This window comes from Natrix helvetica (genome assembly GCF_964273705.1).
Source record: "Natrix helvetica genome assembly, chromosome: 1".
NCBI lineage: Eukaryota > Metazoa > Chordata > Lepidosauria > Squamata > Natricidae > Natrix > Natrix helvetica.
In genome coordinates, this window is record NC_138548.1 from 281,714,610 (window position 1) to 281,741,538 (window position 26,929).

The following is a 26,929-nucleotide window of genomic DNA, read 5'->3' on the forward strand; positions in this document are numbered from 1 at the left end:
TCAAGAAAGAAACGGAAGGTTTAATACTTGCTGCTCAAGAACAAGCACTACAAACTAATGCCATGAAAGCGAAGATACAAAAATCCACTGACAATCCAAACTGCCAACTCTACAACAACGAAGTTGAAAGTGTTTCACATTTAATATGTAAGTGAAGCAAAATTGCACAAACTGATTACAAAGCTAGACATGACCGAGTTGCTAAATTAATCCACTGGTCATTATGTAAAAAATACCACTTGCCTGCATCCAAAAAGTCATGGGAACATAAAGTGGAAAAAGTTGTTGAAAATAAGAAGGTGAAGATGTTGTGGGACTTTTGAATACAGATAGACCATTATTTGGAACACAACATGCCATATATCACAGTTGTCGAAAACTGAAGCGTACAATTTATTGATATCGCTGTACCAGGAAATGCCAGAGTTGAAGAAAAATCTCTGGGGAAAAAATCACAAAAAATTGCAACCTGGCCATCGAAATCACACGATTATGGATGAAATATGTGACAGTGATATCCATTATCATTGGGGCACTTGGCACCATGTCTAAGAATTTTACAAAGTACATCAAGAAATTGCAGCTTCCTACAATAACACTAGCGGAACTGCAAAAGACTGACCTACTCAGAACAACATACATTTTAAGAAGATACTTGGTCGATACCTAGGATACTGGCAGCAACCCGTATCAACCATCAAAAATGTATTTGTGATACATTTTTAAATGTTCAGTTGACTGAGTTTCATGTTTAATTTATAAAAGTTATAATGATAATAATAATATAAAAACTATAAGCTTTACCCAGTCATGTTTTAGTTTTTTGAACATTGGGTTTATACTTTCACAAAAATGTTTTCACAATCATAACGCGCCTATTTCTTGTAAAATAAAATGTAGACCCTTAATCAGTTTCTGCATCACGATCACCATTTTGCAATTTGTTGCAAGGGAGGGAGGGAGGCTTTGAACTTGCAATTTCCTATCAACTTCTGCACTGAGTTTCTCTGTGCAAGCTTTCTACAAGCAAAATAAATGGGGTAACAGCAGAAATTAAAAGGAGGAGAGAGGGAAGGAGAGTTGAGGGGTAATCTACTTTTTTTACTGGAGGTTATTTTTTAGTTCATTTCCATTGGACTCAAGGGGATGGTAGAGGACAGGAAGGCCTGGAGGAACGTTGTCCATGGATCAGACACAACTTCATGACTAACAACAACATTTTTTTTACTTCAGACATAGTAGGGCGGCGCCTAGGAGTAGAGCCTTCTCTGTGATGGGCCCAACCCTCTGGAATGACCTCCCCCCCAATATCAGAACTACCACCGACCTCCGCTCCTTCCGACAAAAACTTAAGACTCACCTGTTCCAATTAGCTGGCCTGGCCCATTTATAGTCCCATTTATACCTCCTGGCAAATATTTTACCCTGGGATAGTTTTTAGGGGTGTTTTTTTTAAAATGTATTTTAAATTTTTTAAATTTTAAATCTAACTTTAACTATTGTACAGTAAACTATTGCTACCTCCTCCAGCCACATCTATATTTATTTTATATTTATATTATGTATATCTACTGTTTTTAATATGACTGTACACCGCCCCGAGTCCCTTCTGGGAGAGGGGCGATCTAGAAATCAAATAAAAGTTAAAAAGTTAAGTTAAAGTTAAGGGTTTCTTATTCTTATCTTACTTTTTTACTAATTACTTTGGGTTTATATTATAACATAGAACAAACACATAGGAATATTCTACCTCTATTTTGTTTAGAGGTGAATGGAATAGACCCATGATGGCGAACCTAGGGCATGCATGCCACAGGTGGCACGTGGAGCCATTTGCCAGGGCATGTGAGGTGTTGCCCTGTCAGCTGGTCAGCGCGCATGCATGCGCTGGCCAGCTTACTTCGGCCTTCTTTTGAGGCCATTTTTCTCCCTCCGGAGTGTGAAAAACCTGTCATACAGGCAAACCAGAAGTTCAGGAACGTACTTTCAGTTTGCTCGTAGGGCTGGTTTTAGCCCTCTGGAGCATCCAGGAGGCTTCAGGAGGCTTCCCTGAAAGCTCCGGAGGGCAAAAAGTACCCTACGAGTAAACTGGAAGTCACTTCCAGTTTGCTCATAGGACCAGTTTTAGCCCTCTGGAGCATTCAGGACCCTTCAGGAGGCTTCCCTGAAGGCTTCAGAGGGCTAAAACCGACCTTACGAACTGACCTCCTGAACTTCCGCTTTGCCTGTACGGCCAGTGTTTTGTGCTCCAGAGGCTTTAGGGAAGCTCCTGAAGCCTCTGGAGGGCCTCCGGGGGACAGGGAGGTTGTTTTCACCCTCCTCAGGCTCTAGAGCCTGGGGAGGGCAAAAAAAAGCATGCCAAAAATGGGGAGGAGCACTGCTTGTTTGAGCATGCATTGTGGAGCCATGCACATAGCATTATGGGTGTGGCATGCCTGTGCACAACCCCCCTGTGCCCCCCCCCGCTTTTGGCACACGAGCCAAAAAAGGTTTGTCATCACTGGAAGAGACTGTCTGCAGTAAGATGTCTGGTACCCTCATATCTTACATGTTTGCTCACAGACATGTAAAATATTTCTCAGTCTGTGGGAAAAAAGAAGAAGAACCCTAAGATCAATTCCTAAATTACTAAAGGCACAGGAGTCCTGCCAAAATAACAGGCAGAACAGCTTTTTGCAACAATCCTACATTTCCCCACAGCAGCGCATTTTCCACCTTTCTTAAAATTGTAGGCAGAAAATTCCCACAAATGCATTGCACGCTAACATAAGCAACCCTAATGGAGGGGTGCAGCTGTAGAAAGTAAGACTGTCTCAGGAGAAAAGAACATCTGATTCCTGTGTTCAAGCCATGATTTGTCATAATTGTGATGATTATGGTTTACAGCTCATGAAAACCCCAAATCCACAATCTCAGAAAATTAGAAGATTGTGAAAAGGTGCAATATTCTAGGCTCAAAGTGTCCCACTCTAATCAGCTAATTAAGTCATAACACCTGCAAAGGGTTCCTGAGCCTTTAAATGGTCACTCTGTCTGGTTCAGTAGGAATCACAATCATGGGAAAGACTGCTGACCTGACAGTTGTGCAGAAAACCATCATTGACACCCTCCAGAAGGAGGGAAAGCCTCAAAAGGCAATTGCAAAAGAAGTTGGATGTTCCCAAAGTGCTGTATCCAAGCACATTAATAGAAAGTTATGTGGAAGGGAAAAGTGTGGGGGGGGGGGAAAGATGCACAAGCAGCAGGGATGACCTCAGCCTGGAGAGGATTGTCAGGAAAAGGCCATTCAAAAGTGTTGGGGACTTTCACAAGGAGTGGACTGAGGCTGGAGTCAGTGCATCAAGAGCCACCACACAGAGACGGATCCTGGACATGGGCTTCAAATGTCATATTCCTCTTGTCAAGCCGCTCCTGAACAACAAACAACGTCAGAAGCATCTTACCTGGGCTAAAGAAAAACAGACCTGGTCTGTTGCTCAGTGGTCCAAAGTCCTCTTTTCTGATGAGAGCAATTTTTGCATCTCATTTGGAAACTAAGGACCCGGAGTATGGAGGAAGAATGGAGAGGCACACATTGCAAGGTGTTTGAAGTCCAGTGTGAAGTTTCCATAGTCTGTGTTGATTTGGGGAGCCATGTCATCTGCTGGTGTTGGTCCACTGTGCTTCATTAAGTCCAGGGTTAACACAGCCATCTACCAAGGGATTTTGGAGCACTTCTGCAGATGAGCTTTATGGGAATGCTGACTTCATTTTCCAGCAGCCCACACTGCCAAAAGCACCAAAATTTGATTCAATGGCCATGGTATTACTGTGCTTAATAGGCCAGCAAACTCGCATGACCTGAACCCCATAGAGAATCTATGGGGCATTGCCAAGAGAAAGATGAGAGACATGACACCGAACAATGCAGAAGAGCTGAAAGCCGCTATTGAAGCATCCTGGTCTTTCATAACACCTCAGCAGGAGAGGACTTCCAGTTTCCAAAGACGACGGATGTTGGTCTGCTGTTTGCTTCTCTGGTGGGCTCCTTTTAGGAGCACAGGGGGCCTTGGAGGGACCATCTGCCATGGGGCGGCTTGCTGGAACCCTCCGGATAGGCGGCAGCCATGGGGGAGTCTCCAGTTTCGTCTTAGGAGCCGGGGACCGTAGGGGGTGCATAACAACACCTTCGCTGAATGGATTCCAGAAGGAAAGAGTTAACTACATGCAGCGGCTGAAGTGCTAGAGGTGAGAAATTTGTTCCAATCTCCTTAATTGCTTTCAACTGATGAGTAGCGGCTTTTTTTACAAGTTGTGGATTCAATCTGTTTGAAGTAGGAAGATTGGAGGGGGGTTGTTTTTTTTCTTCTACCCCTCTCAGGCAAAGCGGCATTTGGACTGTCTCTCAATCTTGGAATGGAGATAGAGACCAAAAATTTAATTAGCCACTTGAACTAACTATGTGAAAAGATTTATATCATAATTACAAGAGCTGATTGCTGAGTCATTTTGAAAGTTTTATGGAAGTTTTTAATGTTCTGCTCCTGGTCTCCGGGAGGAGCCAAGATGGCCTTCTTCCTTCTTCTTCGCACTTATAAATGAAGTCTGCCTTTTGAAACTACCTTTGAAGAAAGTCTGGCTTTATATTATCCCCCCTGAAGGACTCTTGGAGCCTCTCCTATTACGTGGTCTTTCTGGATTTGGACTATTTGATTTCCTTTTTTTTTCTGAGTGACTTTCTGGCTTGGAACTGTGACAGAGGGTTAATTTTCACTTTTGGATTTGCCTGTCTTCTCGGACTCATTCGGCTGCATGCTTCACAGGTGCCATTTCTTTTGCAAAAGATATTTACTCTTTCTGAACTTAGACAATGGGGCCCAAAAAACCACCTATAGGCAAAGCAGCCTCGGCACCAACTTCTACTGTATCCAGTCCAACAATTCAACAGACAAAAATTTCATCTTTTTACAAGAAAAGACTGGAGAAAGTTCAAAGGATTTATCTGTTACTCAAATGTTTCAAGCTATTATGCAGGGTCAAAATAAGTTGAAAAAGGAGGTAGCAGATTTTAGAGATGAGCTTAAAATGTGCAGCAACAAATAACAGAAAATAAACAGAGAATTGGGGTGCTAGAGGAGGGTGCGGCTGGGGGAGGAGATTAAGACAGTCCAGAAGGGGAATATAGAAATGGAAAATTTTATGGCAAAGGTAGAACTTGAAAGAATGTCCTTCTTTCTCAGATTCCAGAACCTACCGGAGACAGAAGATGAAGATCTTAAGGATATTATGAGTACAATTTTAGCAGAATATATCAAAAGAGATAAAGAACAGTTCTAGTGGGATATGGATCTGGTTTATAGGATTAATTCAGCATATGCCAGAACACATAATGTTCCAAGGGAAGTACATGTTAAATTTCTTTGGAAGACCACGAGAGATGAGATTCTAGGGGCTCAGAGGGGGGGACCATTAAAATATAAAGATAAAGAAATTGCCATTCTTAAGCAAATTCCGAAAAAATAAGAGATAAGAGGAGGAAGTATTCCTCCTTATCAACGAAATTATATAATAAGGGAATTTGGTTTAGATGGTTATTGCCAGAAGGAATGCTGATCTTCTGGGAGGGAACAGAATTAGAATTAACACAGTCATGGAGGCAGAGGCCTTCATTAAAAAACAGTGCCCTACTGGAGGATGGAAATATAAGAAGTAGCGAAAAAGGCGACAAAGCACAAGACATGAAGGAGGGAGGGGCTGCGGTTCTTCCTGGGGACAAGGGGAAGGGAACAATAACGGAAAGACTCAGGTCACAAAAATAAATATATCTGGAATGTCATTTTAATTCTTGATATATTAGAAAGTGGCAAAAGAGATGATTGAACACATGGTTGATACAATGTATAATAAGATGCTTTTTCTGCTTATCTTTTATCTTTTTTTTTTCTTCTGTAAAAAGTTGTGAGAATTGGAGCGATTCCTACCTCTGGCATGATGGAGCTGCCCCCCCCCATTTTTTTTTATATCCACCTACCCTTTTCCCCAAAAAAACTTTAAAAACCAATAAAATTCTTTTGGAAACATAACACCTCAGCAGTGCCACAGGCTGATAGCTTCCATGCCACGCTGCATTGAGGCAGTAATTGCTGCAAAAGGAGCCCAAACCAAGTACTGAATACATATGCATGCTTATACTTTTCAGAGGTCTGATATTGTTCTATTTACAATCCTTGTTTTATTGATTGCATGTAATATTCTAATTTTCTGAGATTGTAGATTTGGGGTTTTCATGAGCTGTAATCCATAATCATCACAATTATGACAAATCACGGCTTGAACTATCTTGCTTTGCATGTAATGAGTCTTATCTCATATATTAGTTTCACCTTTTAAGTTGCATTACTGAAATGAATGAACTTTTGCACAATATTCTAATTTTTGGAGTGTCACCTGTATACAAAAAAAAAATCCCTTTCAATAGGAGCTCTGCCATCAACCTGCTCCAAGTCTTGGGAGGTTCTCTCAAAAGAAATACTTCCAGCCTTTATGAAAAGAAAGACCTCTGTTTGAAAGATCATTCCGTTCAACCTCGTGGTGGGTTTCATTTTTTTTACTACTGGTTCTGTGGTTGGGGCTAGATGGAGGAGGGGAATGTGACTGAGTGGTAGTGGCCAACTTGACATCACTCATGCACACACCTGCTCAGTTTTATAACCCCCCACCTAGCTACAGCCATATAACCGGCAAAAATGTCTGCCCGGGGTTCACTTCCCTTACCTCTCACTGCCACCCGCCCGCTCGCCGCTTTCCTGGGAAGGGCCTCGGGAAGCTTCGCTGAGTCATCCCAGAACTGCATGGAGGCTTCCCCACTGGGAAACCTGATCCACCGCTCTCATGAGGGCTCAGCCTGGATCTGCTGGGGCTTTAAGATGTGGACCTCACCCGTTGGGTAGCCATTTTGGAAGCATCACAGTTCAGCTTCACGTCTCCTGGCTCCCTTCTGAAATTAGGAAGCAACACTTCAACCCCAGGATGCCGCAGAAGCCCAGGCTGGGGTGCTTTGTGCAGGCTTGGCAACAGAAAGATCCCCAGCGTCCATTTATTCAAGCAGGGGTCCCTTCAAGTGGGGCCCAAACTGGCCACGGGGCAGATGGGGGGCCTCCCGCCACCTCCCACCTCAGGAGCTGGCGCATCTCATTGCAGGTGCCCAGGGTGGCCTCGACCCTGTCTCCCCACTGTTTCCAGCCCCACACAACCACCCCACCACCCCAGTGACCTGGGAACATTCCCAACTCCAGATGCTTCTTCATGCTCCATTGCAAGCTGCAGTTGGCCATTCAGGGGCCCTGCTTTCTCCTGGTACCCCTTCCTAGCCAGGAAACCCTCCAGGGCAGCCCCGCTACTCCGGCTGTGTCCAGGTGGGCACTGGGTCAGTCAGCAGCCCACGCGCCACCGCTACATGGGGATGCTCCAGCTGCCCCTTCATGCTTCATTGCAGTTGGCTCTTCAGCGGCCCCACTTTCCCCTGGTGCCTCTTCCTGGCTGGGAGACCATCCGGGGGCAGCACCACCACTCTGGCCATATCCAGGCATGCACTGAGTTGGTCAGCATCCCGTGCACAACCACCACGTGACTCCACCAACCTAGGGATGCTCCCAGCTCCGCTGAGCGGCCGCTCCTTCGCGCACCATTGCCGGCTGCAGTAGGCAGGAGGAGGCAGTTGTGTGGATGCACGTGGCTAAAGTGAGGCAGGACGAACGTCCAAGTGAACCAGTTCAGGGGCGTGGCCAGCTAGTCATCACTACTGGTTCAGCGACCCACTCTCAATTAGCACTACCGGTTCTCCCGAACCAGTCTGAACCGGGAGAAACCCATCTCTGCTTCAACCCCATTAATCTATAACATAGTAAAAATGCATTGTCTCTGAATTAGGTACACATTCCAGCATTGATTTGCAGTCCTTTTCTTTTAAGTATGGAACATATCATTTAAAGTCATTTGAATTTCACCCGGATCACGGGATCAGATTGTCTGAATATTGCTCATTATTGTAATTAAAATGCATGCTGAGAGAGCTTGCATTATCATACTTTCTCCTTTACATTAACAAACAGTTCAACATGGAGAAAAACAATCTGAATTCTCCAAACTTTCAACTTTTCATTATAATATTTAATATGTGTGCCAAAGGGCTCTCAGCTTTCCAAAAGAGAACCGAGTGTGCAGGTAAGGAGATAAGCATACAGAACCTGGCAGGCAGTTTTAGCAAATTTGATGCCGCTCATTTGGCCTTCTAAGCTATTTTCAAGAACCAGAAACATATCGTGCCTAAGGATACAAGTCATGCTTTTAATTTCACTAAATGAATAATGGTAGTTTTTTGCTGAGAGGCAGATCTACCAATAAATATTTATACAATTACATAAATATTACTCAAAAATAGATGGACAATTTATTGGCATCTGTGCAGCCTTAGCTTAGTCCCGACTATCTACTGAAGCTTCAATTGTCATCAGACTCAAATTTTAGCATTAAATTAAAGCAGCAGAATAATGTCTTGCCTTTTGCCTACTGTTCCATTCATTGCTCTGTAGTTGTAAATGCTCAATGAAAACAGAGCCAGAAATTATCATTTCAATTTATTTGAAGCACCAAAAGATAATATAGGTATTTTGATAAAGCACCACTTTAGTTTCAGTTAAAAAAAAAAGTGTTTTGCAGCACAAAGGAATATAAACTTTCAGCACTTTCAACTTTCAGCTGAAAAGAACTACATCTTTTTCCTCTAGAATTGTACATTTGCCAACCGGGGTACTCCACATCTCTGTCTGAGGCCCAGTACTCTTCAATAGTTTCATTAACAATTTAGATGAGGGAATAGAAAGGGAACTCATCAAATTTGCAGACAACACCAAGCTGGCAGGATATAAGCTTGAGATCCGGAAAGATCTTGACAGACTTGAATACTGGGCCCTATCTAATAAAATGAAATTAAATGGTGAGGAAAGTAATATTTTTACACTTAGGAAGGAAAACTAAATGTGCAGTTATAGATTAGGTGGAATAGCAGCATCTGGCTCAATAGCAGCATCTATATCCTAGTAGATAACCACATAAATAAGAGCCAGTAATGTGCTGCAACTGCCAAAAAAGCCAATGCAATCCTAAACTGCATTAGCAAAGGGATAGAATCAAGTGTTTCAAAGCGTTAGTACTGTACTGCTTTATAATGCCTTGGTAAGGCCAGACTTGGAATACTGCATCCAGTTTTGGTCACCATGATGTGGAGACTCTAGAAAGAGTGCAAAGAAGAGCAACAAAGATGATTAGGGGACTGGAGGCTAAAATATATGAAGAACGGTTGCAGGAACTGGGTATGTCTAGTGAAAACAAGGACTGGGGTGACATGACAGCAGTTTTCCAATATTTGAGGGGCTGCCACAAAGAAGAAGGGGCCAACCTATATTCCAAAGCACCAGAAGGCAGGTGATTCTTTCCAACTCTGTTATTCTGTGTGTGTTTGTGTGTGTGTGTGTGTGTAATTAATGTATGTATGTGTGTATATATGTGTGTGTGTGTGTGTGTGTGTGTATGTTTTCTGATGTTTTCGCGGGTGTTTGTATGTACGTCTTTGGTTGTTCGGGTTTTCTCCCGCGTGGAATTGGAAGTATATTCACGACGTTTCGATGAAGTCTCATTCATCATTTTCAGGCTGCTGCTTCCGGCTTGGTGCTTCCGGCTTGGTGCTTCCAGGAGCAATGTGAGATCTCAGCCGGTTCCTCTTTTTAACTGCCAGTGGGGGTTTGTGCTGATTGGGTGGGAGCTTGGCTGCATTCTGATTGGGTGGAGGTGTATTCTGATTGGTAGGGGGTTTGGCTGTGCTCTGATTGGATGGGAGTTTGGCTGTGCTCTGATTGGATGGGGGCGTGTTCTGTTTGGGTGGGGGTCTGGTTGTGCTTGTGTTAGTCTGAGTTGCAGAGGGATTTGAGCTGGTGAGCTGCGCTACTGTTGTTTGGCTTCGCGTTTGTGGTCGTGCCACATCTCCGTGGTGGGCATCAGTTTGCTTCATGTATGGGTTGGAGGGGCTTAAAGTGGCTAATAATGCAGCTGTGGTCTGGCTTCTGGTTTGTGGTCGGGCTTCTGGTTTGTGGTCATTATCGGTGTGGGTTTGGGCTTGCTTTTTGCGTGGATGTGTGATAGTGACATCCTGTGTGGTTTTCGTGAGTGTGGGTCTGGTATCATTCTTAGTGTTAGGGACTCGTTTGTCAGTGAGGGCGGGTTTCCAAATGGCTGGTAGGCAGGAGGTATCATCTCGTTTATTCATGCTGTGTGGTCGTTTTTCTATCTCAATAGCTTCTCTGATTATTCTGTTGTTATAGTGTTCAATTTTGGCAATAGTTCTGGTCTTTTTAAAGTCTATATCATGTCCTGTGGCTTTGAGGTGTTGGACCAGGGAAGAAGTTGGTTCCTCCTTTCTGACTGAGTTTTTGTGTTCTTCAATGCGTGCCTTTATTCTTCTGTTGGTTTGTCCGATGTATGTGGTGGGGCAGGTGGTGCATGGGATTTCATATACTCCTTGATTTTCTAACTCTATTTTGTCTTTGGGGTTTCTCAGGATGGTGGATATTTTTCGGTTTGTGTAGAATGCTGTCTTGATGTTGTGTTTGTGGAGGATCTTGCTGATTCTGTCTGTGGTGCCTTTTATGTATGGGAGGAGGGCTTTGCCGTTTTCTTGTTCACTGTCTTGGATTTTAGTGGGGTTTTCTTTTTGGATTAGGTTAGTGATATTGTTTCTTTGGAATCCGTTGGATGTTAGTACATTGGTGAGAGTGTGTAGTTCGGTTTTGAGGTGTTGTTCGTCAGCTAAGTGTTTTGTTCTGGAGATGAGTGTCTTGGCTACAGAGTTGATCTGTGCTGGGTGGTGGTGTGAGAGTGCGTGCAAATAGCGGTTTGTGTGTGTTTTCTTCTGGTAGATGGTGTGTCCTAGGGATCCATCGGATTTCTTATAGACTAAGACATCCAGGAAGGGGAGTTGGTTATTGGCTTCTGTTTCCATGGTGAACTGTATTTTGGGGTGTAGGCTGTTGAGGTGTGTGAGGAAGTTGTCCAGTTTATCTTTCCCGTGTGGCCAGATTATGAAGGTGTCATCTACATATCTGAGCCAGAGTTTGGGTTTGTGATCGGATTTTTCTAGAGCTTGGGTTTCAAAGTGTTCCATGTAGAGATTAGCAATGACAGGTGAGAGGGGTGATCCCATGGGTGCTCCTTCTATTTGTTTGTATTTTTGTCCGTTATAGATGAAGTATGTGTTGGAGAGGCAGTGGTTGGTCAGATCTAGGATATGTTTGTGGGGGTTGTATTTGTTTTGGATAGCTGTCAAGGCTTCTTTGATTGGTACTTGGGTGAAGAGTGATACGACATCGAAGCTCACGAGTAGGTCGCTGGGCTGTAAGTTTTGTTTCTTTATGATCTCTATGAACTGAAATGAGTTTTTTACGTGTGAGGTGATGGATTCTGCATAGGGCTGTAGTTGTTTGGCGAGAAATTTGGCTAGGTTTTGTAGAGGTGAGCCTATGGAGCTGACTATGGGTCTGAGTGGGGTTCCTTCTTTGTGTATCTTGGGGAGACCATAGAGCTTAGGGCATCTGGATGATTTTTCTCTGGGAATGATTTTTTGCTGGATCTCTTCGCTGATGGGGGAGGCTTTTATTTTGGATCTGGTGGTTTTTTCTAAGTAGGTGGTGGGATCCGTGCTTAGGGGTTTGTAAGTGGAGTCTTGGAGTAGGTTGGTTAATTTGGTTTGGTAGTCAGATGTGTTCATGACCACCGTGGTGTTCCCCTTGTCTGCTGGAAGGATTATTATGCTAGTGTCTTCTTTTAGGTTAAGTAGTGCTGTCTGTTCCTCTTTGGGTAAGTTGCTTTTGGGGGGCTTGCTGGTGCAGAGGATGTTGGTGATTTTGAGTCTGATTCTGTTAGCGTCATCGGGGTTGATTTTGGTCAGGCTGGTTTCAACTCCGCATATAATAGTTTCAGTGGGGATGTGTTTGGGAGCGACTGCAAAGTTGAATCCTCTGGCAAGGACATTGGTTTCAGCTTTGGTGAGGATCTTATCTGAGATGTTATGCACTGTTTGTTTCATGTGTGGATGTGAGGGGGGAGGGGTTTGTTTCTGGCGTTCCTTTAGTCTTCGGAGTTTATTGGTATGTGTGTCTGTCTTGAGGGTGGTCTGTGTTTCGGCTCTCCAGGTGGCGAGTTGTTTGGATTTGTCCCAAAGTGTAGGGTGGATCTTGTTGCTGAGTTTGAGGTGAAGTGTAAGGAGATTTTTGTTGATTCTGTCTAGGTGGAATCTTTTTGTGTGAAGTTCATTTCTGATTAGGCTGGTAGGCGGGAGGTATTTCCAGCCATTTGGAAACCCGCCCTCACTGACAAACGAGTCCCTGACACTAAGAATGATACCAGACCCACACTCACGAAAACCACACAGGATGTCACTATCACACATCCACGCAAAAAGCAAGCCCAAACCCACACCGATAATGACCACAAACCAGAAGCCTGACCACAAACCAGAAGCCAGACCACAGCTGCATTATTAGCCACTTTAAACCCCTCCAACCCATACATGAAGCAAACTGATGCCCACCACGGAGATGTGGCACGACCACAAACGCGAAGCCAAACAACAGTAACGCAGCTCACCAGCTCAAATCCCTCTGCAACTCAGACTAACACAAGCACAACCAGACCCCCACCCAAACAGAACACGCCCCCATCCAATCAGAGCACAGCCAAACTCCCATCCAATCAGAGCACAGCCAAACCCCCTACCAATCAGAATACACCTCCACCCAATCAGAATGCAGCCAAGCTCCCACCCAATCAGCACAAACCCCCACTGGCAGTTAAAAAGAGGAACCGGCTGAGATCTCACATTGCTCCTGGAAGCACCAAGCCGGAAGCACCAAGCCGGAAGCAGCAGCCTGAAGATGATGAATGAGACTTCATCGAAACGTCGTGAATATACTTCCAATTCCACGCGGGAGAAAACCCGAACAACCAAAGACGTACACACACACACACACACACACACACACACACACACACACACACATATATATATATATATATATATATATATATATATATAAATAATTTATCAGCACAAATTCAACACACACACACATGTGTGTGTGTGTGTCTGTGTGTGTGTATATCCACATAGGTTTCATACTGAATCTGTTTCTGTTTGTGGATAAACCAAGTTTTGAGCCAACTGTAGTTTTCCCAGTTCAGATAAGATGCCAAGGGATACTTTGTTTAAATCCATGTAATTAGATCTAGGATTAACCAAAAAAAAGACAGATTGTATATACATGAGGTTTTGTCCTATTGATAACTATAGACTTTTTAAAAAAGTCTATAGTTATCAATTTTTCTAAAAAAAATGCTTGCAACTATTTTTTTTTTAAAAAAAATAATGCTTGCAACTTTTGCCTGAAACTAGAAAACTTGTGTTAAAGAAGGCCCTCCAACAACCAGGTTTCTCTCCTTGATTGCTAAATAATGCATATTTGACAAAAGGGATTTATGGAGCCAAATCTTCTTGAATTAGGATTGGAAGCAAACCAGTTACTAAGGAAGTGCTCTTAATATTGTCATAATTTGTATAAGACCAGTATTATGAAAGATTTGGAATCACCTTTAGCGATAGCCCCTTGCATGACATAATCAAATAAGAAGTGATGGTATGAAACAACACCTTGTCCAAAACAGCAACTATAGCAGATAAACCAGCTGAAATTCATGGAAGATGTTCTTATTACCAATCTTTCCTCAAAGATCCTTGAACAGTGGAACTATAAGTGTGCAGCAGCCCCATGTGCTCCAAGAGGGCTTCCTATACTTATTTAATGTGTTAAATAAAGTAATGGAGGATGGAAAAATAGTTTTTCATTATCAGTTCTTTGGAAGGAAGACTTGGTGTCCATAGATAATGCTTTAATTAAAGTCCTTTATTTCTATTGTTGAAAAAAGAGTAGAATATAATACAGAAAACATAAGGTTGTACAAGTTTTAATAATAAAGGAAATGAATAACGAAGAATCTTTATCTTTTCCTGACAAATACTTTCAAAGAAGCTTTATTCCAATGTTTCTAAATTATTATTTCTGGAAACCCACTCTGGCCTTTTAATCAAAGGCATGGGTTTACTTCCCAAAGGCAGCATACCTATCATTTAATATACAGAGACAGAACGCCCCCCCTCCTCTTAAGCAGATGGGATAACTGTAAAGAAAGAGCAGTCTGTCCTAAGTCTATGATAGTTAAACGTTTGTACAAATGACTTGGATAAAAGAATAAATTATCCAAGATATGTACTTGGCCTTCCAGTGACACATATTGTACACAGTGTATGGAGTATACATAGTGTACAAGGTTTCACATTCAGAGTGATAATCTCACATTCAGAGATTATCTTGGAAAGTTGGCAGTACTGTACTAAAGTGGATGATGAGATGCCTACAAATTAATATAAAGTTGTATATACATTTAGGCACAAGTCAAAGGACCAAGTTTAGGATGAAAATAATTCTGGCTTCTGTATATATGGTTCCAGTGTCTTAATATCAACTGTCTAAGCATGAAATAATTGTGCAGGGTTGTTGCTGAAAAGCAAATACAAGTAAGTCCATGACTTATGCCCACAAATAGAACCACAATTTGCAATGTGAATCATTGCAGTCATTTTTGAATTAATGTGTTTTAAAATTAAGAGAGAGAGACAGATGTATTATTTTAATTAATCTGAAGGGCGTAACAGGACCAATGAAACAAACGAAACTATACTGATTGAAAATACCAGAATCATTTGCTGAAAATTGCTTTTTTTGTTAAGAATTAGAAAGAAATGTTCCTGAAACAACAGAACTTAGTGCCAGAACAGATGCATTCGTTAGAGGTGTTTAAATCAGAAGCCCAAACATCACCAGTTAATGCTGATAATCACTTATCCTGTAGTTGCAGTCCAGACCATGCATTGAGTAGAGAGTAAATTACAAATCTTGTAAGGATATTTTGCAAACTGAATGCAGAACAGAATGATTGTAGACACTAGCTGATTGGGATTCCATCAGGTGCATGTCTCTCTCTATATATATATATATATATATGTGTGTGTGTGTGTGTGTGTGTGTGTGTGTGTGTGTGTGTGTGTGTGTGGATATATTTATTTATTTATTTATTAGAATTTGTCAAATTCTAATTGACAAAATGGGTACAAGAATAAAAGAAAAAAATACAATGAAAGGGACAATAGTTACGTTAGTCCACTTATGCATGCCCCCTCTACTTAAGTATGAAGTAAGGTCCACAGAAGTCAATTTGTGACTGAGACAACTTGATCACGTAGAGCATTCCAGACTTTGACAACTCTGTTACAGAAATCATATTTTTTACACTCAAGTTTAGAACGATTTACATTGAGTTTAAAACAGTTGTTCAGGCATGTATTATTGCAATTTAAACAACAAAAGTGATTTACAAGTAAAACATTACTACGTATAATTTTGTATGCAATATCTAGGTCTGACCGCAAGCAATACTGTTCTAGGTTATCCAAACTTATCTAATTTATATATAAAAGTGTGTATAGTGTGTCATAATCCCTGGTATGCCCAAATATAGGAGGGAACACACTGTTTCCCTTTGTCAGTCTTTCGGCTCACTCCAGGAGACCATCCAGACAGAAAACCATATTTTTAATGTTGCCTTTGTTATATTTGTGTTGTATTGGTGCTGATAAATAAATAAAAGGAGACTAGTATAGATCTATTTCAAGCTATTTAGCTCTCATCAGCTAGCCATACCTTTACTGGGATTTGAACCTGGGCTGTATTACATATTAGGCAGAAGTGTTAGCCACTAAGCCACAGGCTCTCTCCCTTTATCAGCTAAGCCAAGGGGGAGAGCCTGTGGCTTAGTGGCTAACACATCTGCCTAATATGTAATACAGCCCAGGTTCAAATCCCAGTAAGGGTATGGCTAGCTGATGAGAGCAAAATACCTTGAAATAGATCTATACTAGTTTCCTTTTATTTATTTATCAGCACAAATACAACACACACACACACATAGAGATACACACTCTTATATATAATTTATGTGTGTGTATGTATGTGTGTGTGTGTGTGTATATATATATATATATATATATATATATATATATATATATATATATATATATATATATATATATATATATATATATATATATATATATATATATATATATATATATATATATACACACACACACACACATACATACATACATACAGAGAGAGAGAGAGAGAGAGAGAGAGAGAGAGAGAGATACGCACAGACATATTATATGGCTGCAATGATTGCTCTTTGGCTGCTAAGATGGTTCTTTGGCTTCCTACATAAAAGTCCATTTTTCCGGATATTCTGATACAATCTTTTAATTATATTGGCTCATGCAACCGAATTTGATTTGATTTTGATATATAATCCTTGTGACTACCACTTCTGTCCTTTGCTATGTTATCTCTCTTTCTTGCTCAGTTTTTAAACTATTTTTAAAAGTGCCTTGCACTAAATAAAAATCCAATTTGTACAACACAATGACATTCCTTGGGCTGTATAGAGATAGTTCAGGGACTATATTAGAATATGCAGTGAACGGAGATATTACATTGTAAGTTATTATGTGAAGCATGTCCATTAATTCATGGATTACTGTGTGAAGCATGGAGGAAAATCTTCTTTTGTATTTGAATAATGTTACTTAATTTTTTGAATGAACTCATGTGAAGAATAATAAAATGGCTTGGATATGTGAATTCTATCACTAAAGATAATGAAAAGCTGGAACATCTTTTCTGTCCTTTATCATAAATAATGGAGTCTGATGGCCACTAATCGCTTAGCAGAAATTGGTAACAAAAATTATATGTTCCCCAATAAACATGCATAACAGAAACGAATAGTAGATACATTTGTCTAGATGTCATGAAAAAACAGTAAAACCATTATTGCAGAGGGATGATTATTACAAAGGACCGTCACTAAATGAAGCAACGTAATTGTGATCCTATTCTGAAAAATCCAGGAATTTAACATTTCCTTTATTATTGCTTGGCAGAATACCTGCAATGAATATAATTATTGAATCTACAATCTTAATTCCTGTTTCAGACACTTACATTTGTCCTATTACTTCATGAGTATTTAGCTAAGAATTAGCTACTTGAGTATACATACATACTTTCCTAGTTAATTAAAGAAACTAGGACCAAGCAAATGATAAGCCAAAATAATAAGCAAAAGTATGGGAGGAATTCAGATGCACAAAATTGCTTTCCTGCATTTCAGTTAAAATGCATGAATTCATCAAAAGACATTTAGTAGTACAAATTAACTGAGTAAATTTTCATCTCTGAGGTGATGCAGTTTCTCCCTGTGTTTTGTTATTCATATTGACATCACAAATCTGTTATTTAAAGCTTACCTTTTGAAATTTGAACTTGAAAAGGGAATAAAATTCTGATCATTGATCCTTTTTTCTCCCATTCCTTGATCATCCAAGTTTTAAGGCATGAATAAAAATGTGTTTAAGAAATAGGAACATTAAGGACTTCAGAATTAGACTGACACTTGACTGCCGATTGGAAACTCTGTGTTTACTATTTCTGTGTCTGTTATTTCTGTCAAATATATTTGAAAGAAAAATCAACCACTTTAAATTATGCAAATTCAGTTTTCTTAAACTCAAATTAATTCAAAATTAATTTGAGTTTAAGAACTCGGTTTTCAGTTTTTGGCATAAAATAATATTTATTAGAGCTGAAATTAACACTGTTTGAATCCTAGAATCAAGAGTCTTATTCAATATTATGTAAATCTAGAATAAAATACTCAACTGTTGAGGTAAATTCCATATAATTTTTTTGGAAACAATATAGAAATTGTTTGCCTTTTTGTAATCCCCCCCCCCTCAATTTCCTGTCTTGGCTACAGTTTACAATTTCCAGGTAGGTCTCCCACCCAACAACTACCCAACTTCTTAGTTGTTCAAGGGCAGGTTGGTACTGTCACCTAGCAGGGTGCTGCATCAATTACAACAAACATTTTAATAGTATAACAATACAACTTGGATGTATTGGATTGGGATGTAAGGAATCAACAGGGAATTCTCTATGCTGTAAAAATCCTTTTAAATTCCTTTTACTTTGGAAATCAAGAACTGACTATTAAAATAATTATAAATGATGGAAAGCCTCCTTAGAATTGTTTTATATTAATGTGTTGATTGCATTGCAGGGATTATGGTCAGATCAGTACATGTTCTATAGCTGCTGGCAGTAACCATGTGGTTCTTAATGTTAACTGATAGATCTTAAGGAAACTGGAAGAACAGTATTTAATAATTGATGTTAGTGTAAGCTTATTGTTTATTTTTCCCATGACATGTAAAATGGTGCAATATAAGAAATTAATTTAATTCCTGTTGTAAGTTGCTATTTTTGCTATAACAATGCTGGCTGGAAAACTAAAGTTTAGCTTCTCAGCACTGGATGAAAAATTAACATCACATGACGAATGATTTAATTTAAGGTTGCTTTGTTCATGCTTGTTCTCTTTTTTAATTACATCATGTTCTAATGAATTACTTCCATCTATACAAATTTTATTCTGGACAGAATTATTTAATGTTTCAGTATTAAAGATTACAAATGCATACAGGCACTTACACACAACAGTGTGTGTATATGCTTTTGTGTACTTTTCTACCTCTTTATTTATAATGTCATATTTGAAATGCTTTAGTGCTTGCTACATGTTTAAGTAAACTTTAACAATAGAGAAGGGATTTAAAAATGCCATCGAACTGGAAAACATGAAACCTTACATTAAAAGATTTCCTACTGGTGTAGCAATAACTTTAAACTAAACCAAACAAGGTTATAAATTATATCCAGGGTCTTGTTCTAATAGCAGTGCTATTTTTTCCCCTACTGCTGTTTGATTGATGTCCTTTCTTGGAAGATCTAAAAGGTGATACCTATTACCAAAAAAACAAAATAGAAAAATCCCACTCATCACTGAGAAGCAACAGAAGATGGATTTGTGTCCAGATTGTACATCATAAATTATGTCTCCCATTTAGCCAAAATTCAAGCATAATAATAAATCTTGTGTTTCTGCTTTGTGTGTTCTTGATGCACTTTTACCCTTTGACCTGCTGCACAATTGCTGCTTGAAATTCAGTGGTCTTGGAATCAAAGTTTATTCTTCAGGTGGAAAACAAAAATAATCTTCGATAAGGCTATGCTTATGATGTTATCTGTCATCTAATTGCTGTCATTCTTTTTGCAGCTTGCACAGACAAGGAACTGCGAAATCTTGCATCCCGCCTAAAAGACTGGTTTGGCAGTCTTCATGAAGATGCGAATCGTGTCATCAAGCCAACAAGCTCAGATTCAGCACAAGGCAGTAAGATGACAAATCTGAGAATAAAATTTGAGATATATTCACAAGTTCAACAAGAATAGCAATGACAGCTATGTTTTTAAGTGACCCAATAATACCTTAGCACATCTTTCCATTCCTTTCATTATGGCTTCTTTTCATTATGTAGGGAAGCAGGGTTCATGTAGCCAGGACTGCCGTTTTAAATACATTTTGAAAATAAAATAGTTTCTTTATAATGGTATTGTATTCTCTTTCAGCCCCTAAGGATTCCAGGTTCTTACCCTCTAGGCTTAAATGAAAAAGCTGAATTAAATTTGGAAATTTAGAGAAATTAAACTATAACAAATAATGAGGAAGGATTCTAAAACAGAAGAACAATCCATTCATGGTATAACGTTGAGTAACTTGTCTTGCTACTTGTTACTTTCAACCTTATCAGCACGAATTAATCTGAGATGTACTTTCAAATTCACATAGTTGTGGGGACTAAGCTTTTAGGGAAGATGCAAAAGTATATTTCATAAATACTTTTGTGTCTTGATATGGATCAATGTATAAAATTCCCCCAATCTTTTCTGAATCTGTTTTGGGGAGTTATTTGGTAGGGCAGGGACAGAAAACAGAAAATAACTTTGCTTACAGTATCAAGCCCTGAAAGTTAAATACTGGAGGATATTAGGGTCAAAATCTTAGCTGTTGATGCTTCTGACAAGAATTTACAGGCTGTTACTGGACTCTTTTTCATAAAAGCATTAGAAGGGACTTGATGGATTCCATTGTAGCTAATGAAATGCATATGGAAAGACTACAATATGGACATGAGGAATTGTTTATCCGTGCTATTGTTTATAGTTTGTTATATTTATTATCTTTCCTGAATGGGGATTTTCTTTTCCTTTTCAATTTTGCAATTTATTTATTTATCATATGGCAACATATATGGACTAGCAATATATATTAACATTTCATCTACATTAGTAAAATATAAATGTTAAAAATATCTATGTTCAAATACCAATGTCTAGAGAATCTAACCATTGAAGCACAGCATCATTTATATTTTAAAGAATTAGATACAAGCCTTTGAGGTTGACTGGACTGAGAGAAAGTGAAAGTGAAACTCAAATTACCATTGAGTTTCCATGGTTGAGAATAGATTTCAGTTGGGGTTTCCCAAGTCATATTCCATCACCTTAATTGCTGCATCACTTCAACTCTTGTATTCAGAATGCGGTCATTTGTATTCAAAGGCATCCTGATGGTATTATATAGCCAATGTCTCAGTTAATATATTCACCTACACATACTACGTTTAGAGTTCACCAAATGACAAATAGAAAAACATTCCATAGAAATAAAAAGATATTAATTTCTGTCCACCAAAAATGTTGGTGGACAGAAATATATAGACTTTGTGAAATATATAGATTTAGAAAGAAAAAGGACAAGGAAATGAAATAGAGAATGACAACATTATAGTTAATAATAATAATAATAATAATAATAATAATAATAATAATAATAATAATAATAATTTTATTTGATTAGCCGCAACCCTCTCCCGAAGGACTCGGGGCGGCGTACAATCAAAACGGATAAAAATACACATAAGACAAACATATATACAAAAAGAACAGAGACATATACATATGTGCATGGAGGAGAGTTGTTAACTCCAGAGTAAAGAAGAAGAAAACAATGTGCTTCATTTTTATAAAGTCAGAATGTGTACAGGCTATCCTCTCATCTGAACGCTGGATTCTGAATTTTAATGCGACAAAATATCTCAAGTTACTCAGAGTTCAAAAATTATTGAGTATTGAAAAACCATTTCTACAGCTTCTAATAAATAGATTAAATTGAAATTTAAAGGTAAAGATTGCCCTCGGACATATGTGCTAGTCATTGCCGACTGTAGGGGGCAGTGCTCATCTCCGTTTCAAAGCCAAGGAGCTAGTGCTGTCCAAAGACATCTCTGTGGTCATGTGGCCAGCATGACTAAATGCCGAAGGTGCATGAAAATTGATATTTAGCCACCAAAAAAAAGTTCAGAACTTGGCGTAAGAACAGAATTAAAAGGTGACTAATTTGTGTGATTGGCTCAGCTGCTTCGATGGTTCATTACAGGTAGTCATCAACTTTCAACCATTCATCTAATGACCGTTTGAAGCTACAACAGAATTTAAAAAATGACTTATGGCCATTTTTCACACTTACAACTGTTGCAGCATAAATGCAGTTAAATTCTAGCTCACTGAGCGGGTTGAGTGAAGGACATGGATTATTGTCTGAAAATTGAGTCACGACAACTGGAGATATTTTCTTGTTGGTTTGAGATGCTTTGCTGCCCATTCAAGCAGCTTCTTCAATCTGAACAAGATGGTTAAGAGGAAATCTAAGTAGACAGAGAGTTGTTGGAATGTGCCTCCTCCTAAAACTAAAACTTATTCAGACTGAAGAAGCAGCTTGGATGAGAAACGTCTCAAACCAACAAGAAAATAAGTCCAGTTGCCATCGTTCAATTTCCAGACAATCCTTCCTGGATGATTGAGAATTTTCATCCATGACATGGAATATTGTTTTCTGAGAACTTTAGAACTTTGACTGAACAGCATATAAGGGCATCCTTATAAACACAAATCTGTAGACTACATAACAAGGGCGAGTTTCATACCACAGAGTGTCTCAATATTTTATTTATTAATCATATTTATATGGCTTCCCGATTTACAAGAAGCAACTCTGGATGAACTGTAGCAAGCAGTAAAACAGGAAATGTCATTGGAAAAATATAAGGCATAATTACACATAAACAAAGAGCACTGAACAAAGGGCAGGTAAGGCTCTAATTATAATCACCTGCCAAAAGACCCACAAAACCCTGATTGTGAACCAAAGCAAAGGGCAACATAAAAAGGCCTTTGGCAGCCCTGCTGCTTTCACACCAGCTGTATAGTAGACATCAGCGAGAAGAGAAATAAATCTGCCAGTCTGATATTCCTTTCTTTCAGCAGTGGGAAGCAGATTTTGCTGACCCTGTCAGCAACTTCCCAGCTATTCATGATAGACTTTATCAAACTTGGTCATTTTTTCAGTCTGAAGGTTTTTTAAAAAAATCACAAAAACCTATATGTTCCTGACACATTCTGAATTGGAAACATAACCTTAGCAAAATATCTTTTAAAACATACATTTGTTATGAAGCGTGCAGCCCATCTCTGTGAGCAAGTTACCTCTGAGATCTTCTCTGTACAAATGAAAAAAGGCAGGATAATTTTTTTTAAAAAAATGTTTCTTTTTGTGGAATGATGGGCAATGGAGAAAAGTTGGCTTCTCCCTTAAATCAGTGACCTAATCTAGAACCTGTATGTGTACCATAAGACTTTGCTATGCTTTTGGACACCTGTAATCTTTCAGATGAAAAGAATTGCATTTGTAATTATTCTTGCAATTTAAACATTCATGCAGCTATATCAAGTCTTTTACTCAGCAGACCTTTCACACAATGTTTGTACTTTTTCAGTTGAGATAAGGAGTAGAATCACATTATTCAGTGTACATGGTTTGCTTGTCTAAAATAGTACTTTTTAAACAAGATTTGGTATGTTTGCCACAGTGCAAAATCTGTACAATTATAAACCTGCACTCCATTCCATGCATTAATACATGAATTGTAGGTCATGGCAACTTGATTCAGATGTAGATCAAAGAACTTTTATATCCCTTCTGAACATACCGACTAAGGATAAAAATTTTATTTAGAATTTCAACTTATTCTGCTGGATGTATACAGATTCTTCATATACTGTATACACAGGAAGAACTGATTTGCAGTCACTTGTGGTACATATTAAGAGTACATTTATCATCTCAGTAATGTCTACATGAATGAGGCATAAGGCACTTTCTTCTTATGTTTAGCATTGACTTGTACTTTCTTTTACAATCTTCCCTGACATGAGTTGTCAGGATATGCTTGTAAATCTGTACTAAGCATATAATCCCCCACCTCCTGGTAAAGTGTTGTTTATATGGCTTTATGGTTTTTAAGCAAGGTTCAAACATTTACAGTGTTGGGAGTATATCATGGATATTATCATTAAATAGCTGGAGCACCTGTTGAGCATGAGAAGTTACGGAGGTGCTATTTTTATAACCAAAAATTGGTGAGGATGTGCTCTTCAATCTTCTAATTTCCTGGAGTGCTTTCTCTTACCACCATCCTTGTCATGTTTGTATTTTTCAGCATAGATGTGTCACATATCCAAGCCAAATGCTGCAGTCCTCCATCAGTTCTGTTTTATAAAAATGTCTGTAGGGCTCATGTGATACCTGGAAACATTACTGGAAATAAACATGTACTTGGAAATCAATATTTTGTTTCCTTTCTTAAATAAAGGAAATGAGTTGAGTTGAACTCAACTGAACAGAATTGAATTGAATATTTGGCCAAGTGTTATTAGACATACAAGGGATTTGTCTCCAGTGCAGAAGCTCTCAGTGTACATAGAAAGCAACAGAGTAATGATAATCACAATAATAATAATAATAACGCTGGTAAAAACAAACTTTTTTTTCTTTTTTAACAAAATGAGACATAGAACGAAGCACCATGAATACTACATTGAGGATTAACGTTTTAAAGTGACTTAAACATAATGGCAAATGATGGGTTAAACCTTCTTTTGGTGCATCACATGAGATATTAAAATGTTGTTATGAATGTAAATATTAAAAACAGTCAAAAAAGTAAAAATATTATAACTTGAAATGGGAATATTGACAAAGATTTAAGTACTAGCCTTCTTCTGTTACAGATAAATCTCTTTTCTTTCTTTCTTTGCAACCAAAAGAAGAGAAGTCAATTTTTGGATACCCAGAAAGAAGTAGCACAATCTGACAACTTGGCAGAATCAAAGACATGTCTTAAACTACTGTTCCTAGATTTAGTTGTGAGATCAGTTCGTATTCCCTTTGTCTCTGTTTTGCTGCTACTGTAGTATATTTATTAATATTTGCTTTCTTTAGCTTTGTTCTGTTTTGTGAGCCATATGTCCAGAGTCTAAAAATTCCACACTCAAAAGCTTTGTATTCTACTTTATCCATAATTGTATTACCATTTTATTTTTAGTTTGTTTCCTCCCTATTGTTCTCATCTAGTGATTTTATCCTGTGGTGAAGGTTGTAATGAATACTCTGAGCTTCATTGCCTGCCGTTCAATGTGCTAATTGTTCTCTGCAGATTTAGAAATCAGGTGTTTCTCCACCCACTTTTGTCTCCATGAGTCACAGGACTAGAAATATGAGAATTAACATCTGTTCTTTGTGAATGCTATAGAAGATTCTATTCTGTACCAAATTTGTCTCCTCTAAAATGATTTTCTCCAAAATTATCTTATTGTCCTTGAATAGCTTTTAATGAGTGAGAATCTTGGGATGGACCTCATTCCAGATAATGGTCAACTCATTTATGATGAGCTGATTCACAAGAATCCCTTTTGAGGCTCCGGGAAGGGAGGGGGACTCTTCTGGATGCAAATCAATAATTCACTGAATTACAGTAAGGTTTATTGTTCCTTTTCAAGGCAATAATTTTTGTTTTACTCTCCTGTATTCAGTATATGTAATTTAATAACCTATGCATACATTTCTACACAAATTTTACAGTTTAATTGATTCTTTATTCTTTCCCTAATTGACGCAGGGAAAGCTACAGTATGCATTTCAAAATTGCAACTTTGATATGCTCACTCTCTTAGGCAGCTTTGGTATTACTTGGGCTTGTTTTAACCTGGACAGGAGGAGGAAAAGGGGGGGAAATAATTCTTTCCTAAACCTTTTGCACCAATAAGTCCCAGCGGTCTTTTTCATCAGTCCGGCTGCTCAGGAAATAGATCTCTGCTTGCTACTGAAAGGTCCTCAGTTGCAGATTTCTATCTAACTGTTCCTGGATTCATACATCATCTTCAGTCCACATAGCACATAAAAAACACCAACAATGCCTACGTCCTCTATTGCTTAATATATCTGCCCTATTCATATGCTCTCCCTAAGAGACAGGTGGGCCTAGTCTCAGGTATATTCTAATTAGACAAGACATGTTACATGCATTTGATAAATAGACCCTCCCAAAAAGCCCTTTAACTTTGAGGTCAATGTACAACTCTATCCCAATCAGAATATGTCACCATGCTTGCCTATGTCATCAGAAGAAGTTTTTTTTTATTTCTCCAGTGGGGATGGAGGAGAAGATAGAGAGATAGAGTGTGCGCTCAGCGAACCAGTTGTTAAACCAGTAGGATCCCATCCCTGCTGTCAAGTTATAGTGCATATAGTAAGTAAGTAAGTAATTGTAAATTGTAGAGTATTTTTAAAAAGAATTTACTATATATATAAAAAATTCCAAGCTTCAACTTTCCACAAATTCTACAACTCTAACGTGTGACCTTTTTCATTGTATCTTTGGCTGGAGTGTTCCACTGTTCTGTTAAACCAGGGGTCTCCAACCTTGGCAATGTTAAGACTTGTGGACTTCAACTCCCAGAATTTACTGGCTGAGGAATTCTGGGAGTTGAAGTCCACAAGTCTTGAAGTCGCCAAGGTTGGAGACTCCTGTGTTAAACTACAATGCTGTTTGTTATGCCAAAAAATAAGAAAAAGCTGTGTTATTAGTCTGTAGGATTAAGAAGTACAATCAGTTAAGTCATTATTTGCATTATAAGATCTTTGAAATGGGGCAGAATTGTCATTGGGATTTATTCATCTAAAATTACCTTGCAACATTTTTAGTGCAAAAAATGCTGTCTATATTAGTCTTAGTTCCTGAAAATAGGAAGCAGTGTCTAGCAATTGAGGTAGTTTTTCAAAGCCTGTAAGTTTTATGGCAGTATTTCCCATTATCATAGGCAAGTAAATAATTTTTAGAATACTCTCCTATACTATATAGAACTTACATTAAGTGAGTTATTCTTTGGGTGCATCACATTCCTCCTATTGCTTACATTTAGATAAATATCTTAGGCAGAATGCATTGCTTACTTAAAATTCAGGTTGTTTAGGAAGAATCAAGAAAATATATCTTCCATTTTTGTTCATGAAAAGTACAGGAAATTGTACCTTGCCTAATGTTGACATTAAAATTCACTTTTAATGCACTTGCAATTTTAAGTATCTCAGTAGATTATAGTCCTGGAAACATTTCCTAGCATTAACATTTTCAACAGCAATGTGCATTTTTCCTGCTATTTTTTTTTCTTAATTCTTTTCAAAGTGTCTATAAATCAAAATAAAGTAAATTTTCTAGAAGTTATGAAAAAATTGTAATTCTAGATAATGGACATTGTATTAAAACTAGTATTTCCAAAAATACAGTTAACATCTGTGTTCCATATCTGATCTTTGCAGTGCATCATGACAGAAATATAGGTAGTCCTCAATTTACAAGAGTTTGTTTGGTGAC

General features: G+C 38.7%; 1 protein-coding gene across 2 annotated transcripts in view; it reads left to right on the forward strand.

The window, feature by feature from the left end:
• The window catches only part of SPOCK1 (SPARC (osteonectin), cwcv and kazal like domains proteoglycan 1), a 499,041-nt gene that overhangs the window by 443,891 nt on the left and 28,221 nt on the right, over positions 1-26,929 (forward strand). For both annotated transcript variants that reach the window (XM_081937166.1, XM_081937167.1), the window contains exon 7: positions 19,375-19,491. In XM_081937166.1, coding sequence (XP_081793292.1) covers positions 19,375-19,491 — 117 coding nt within the window. The remainder of the gene's footprint in view (positions 1-19,374; positions 19,492-26,929) is intronic.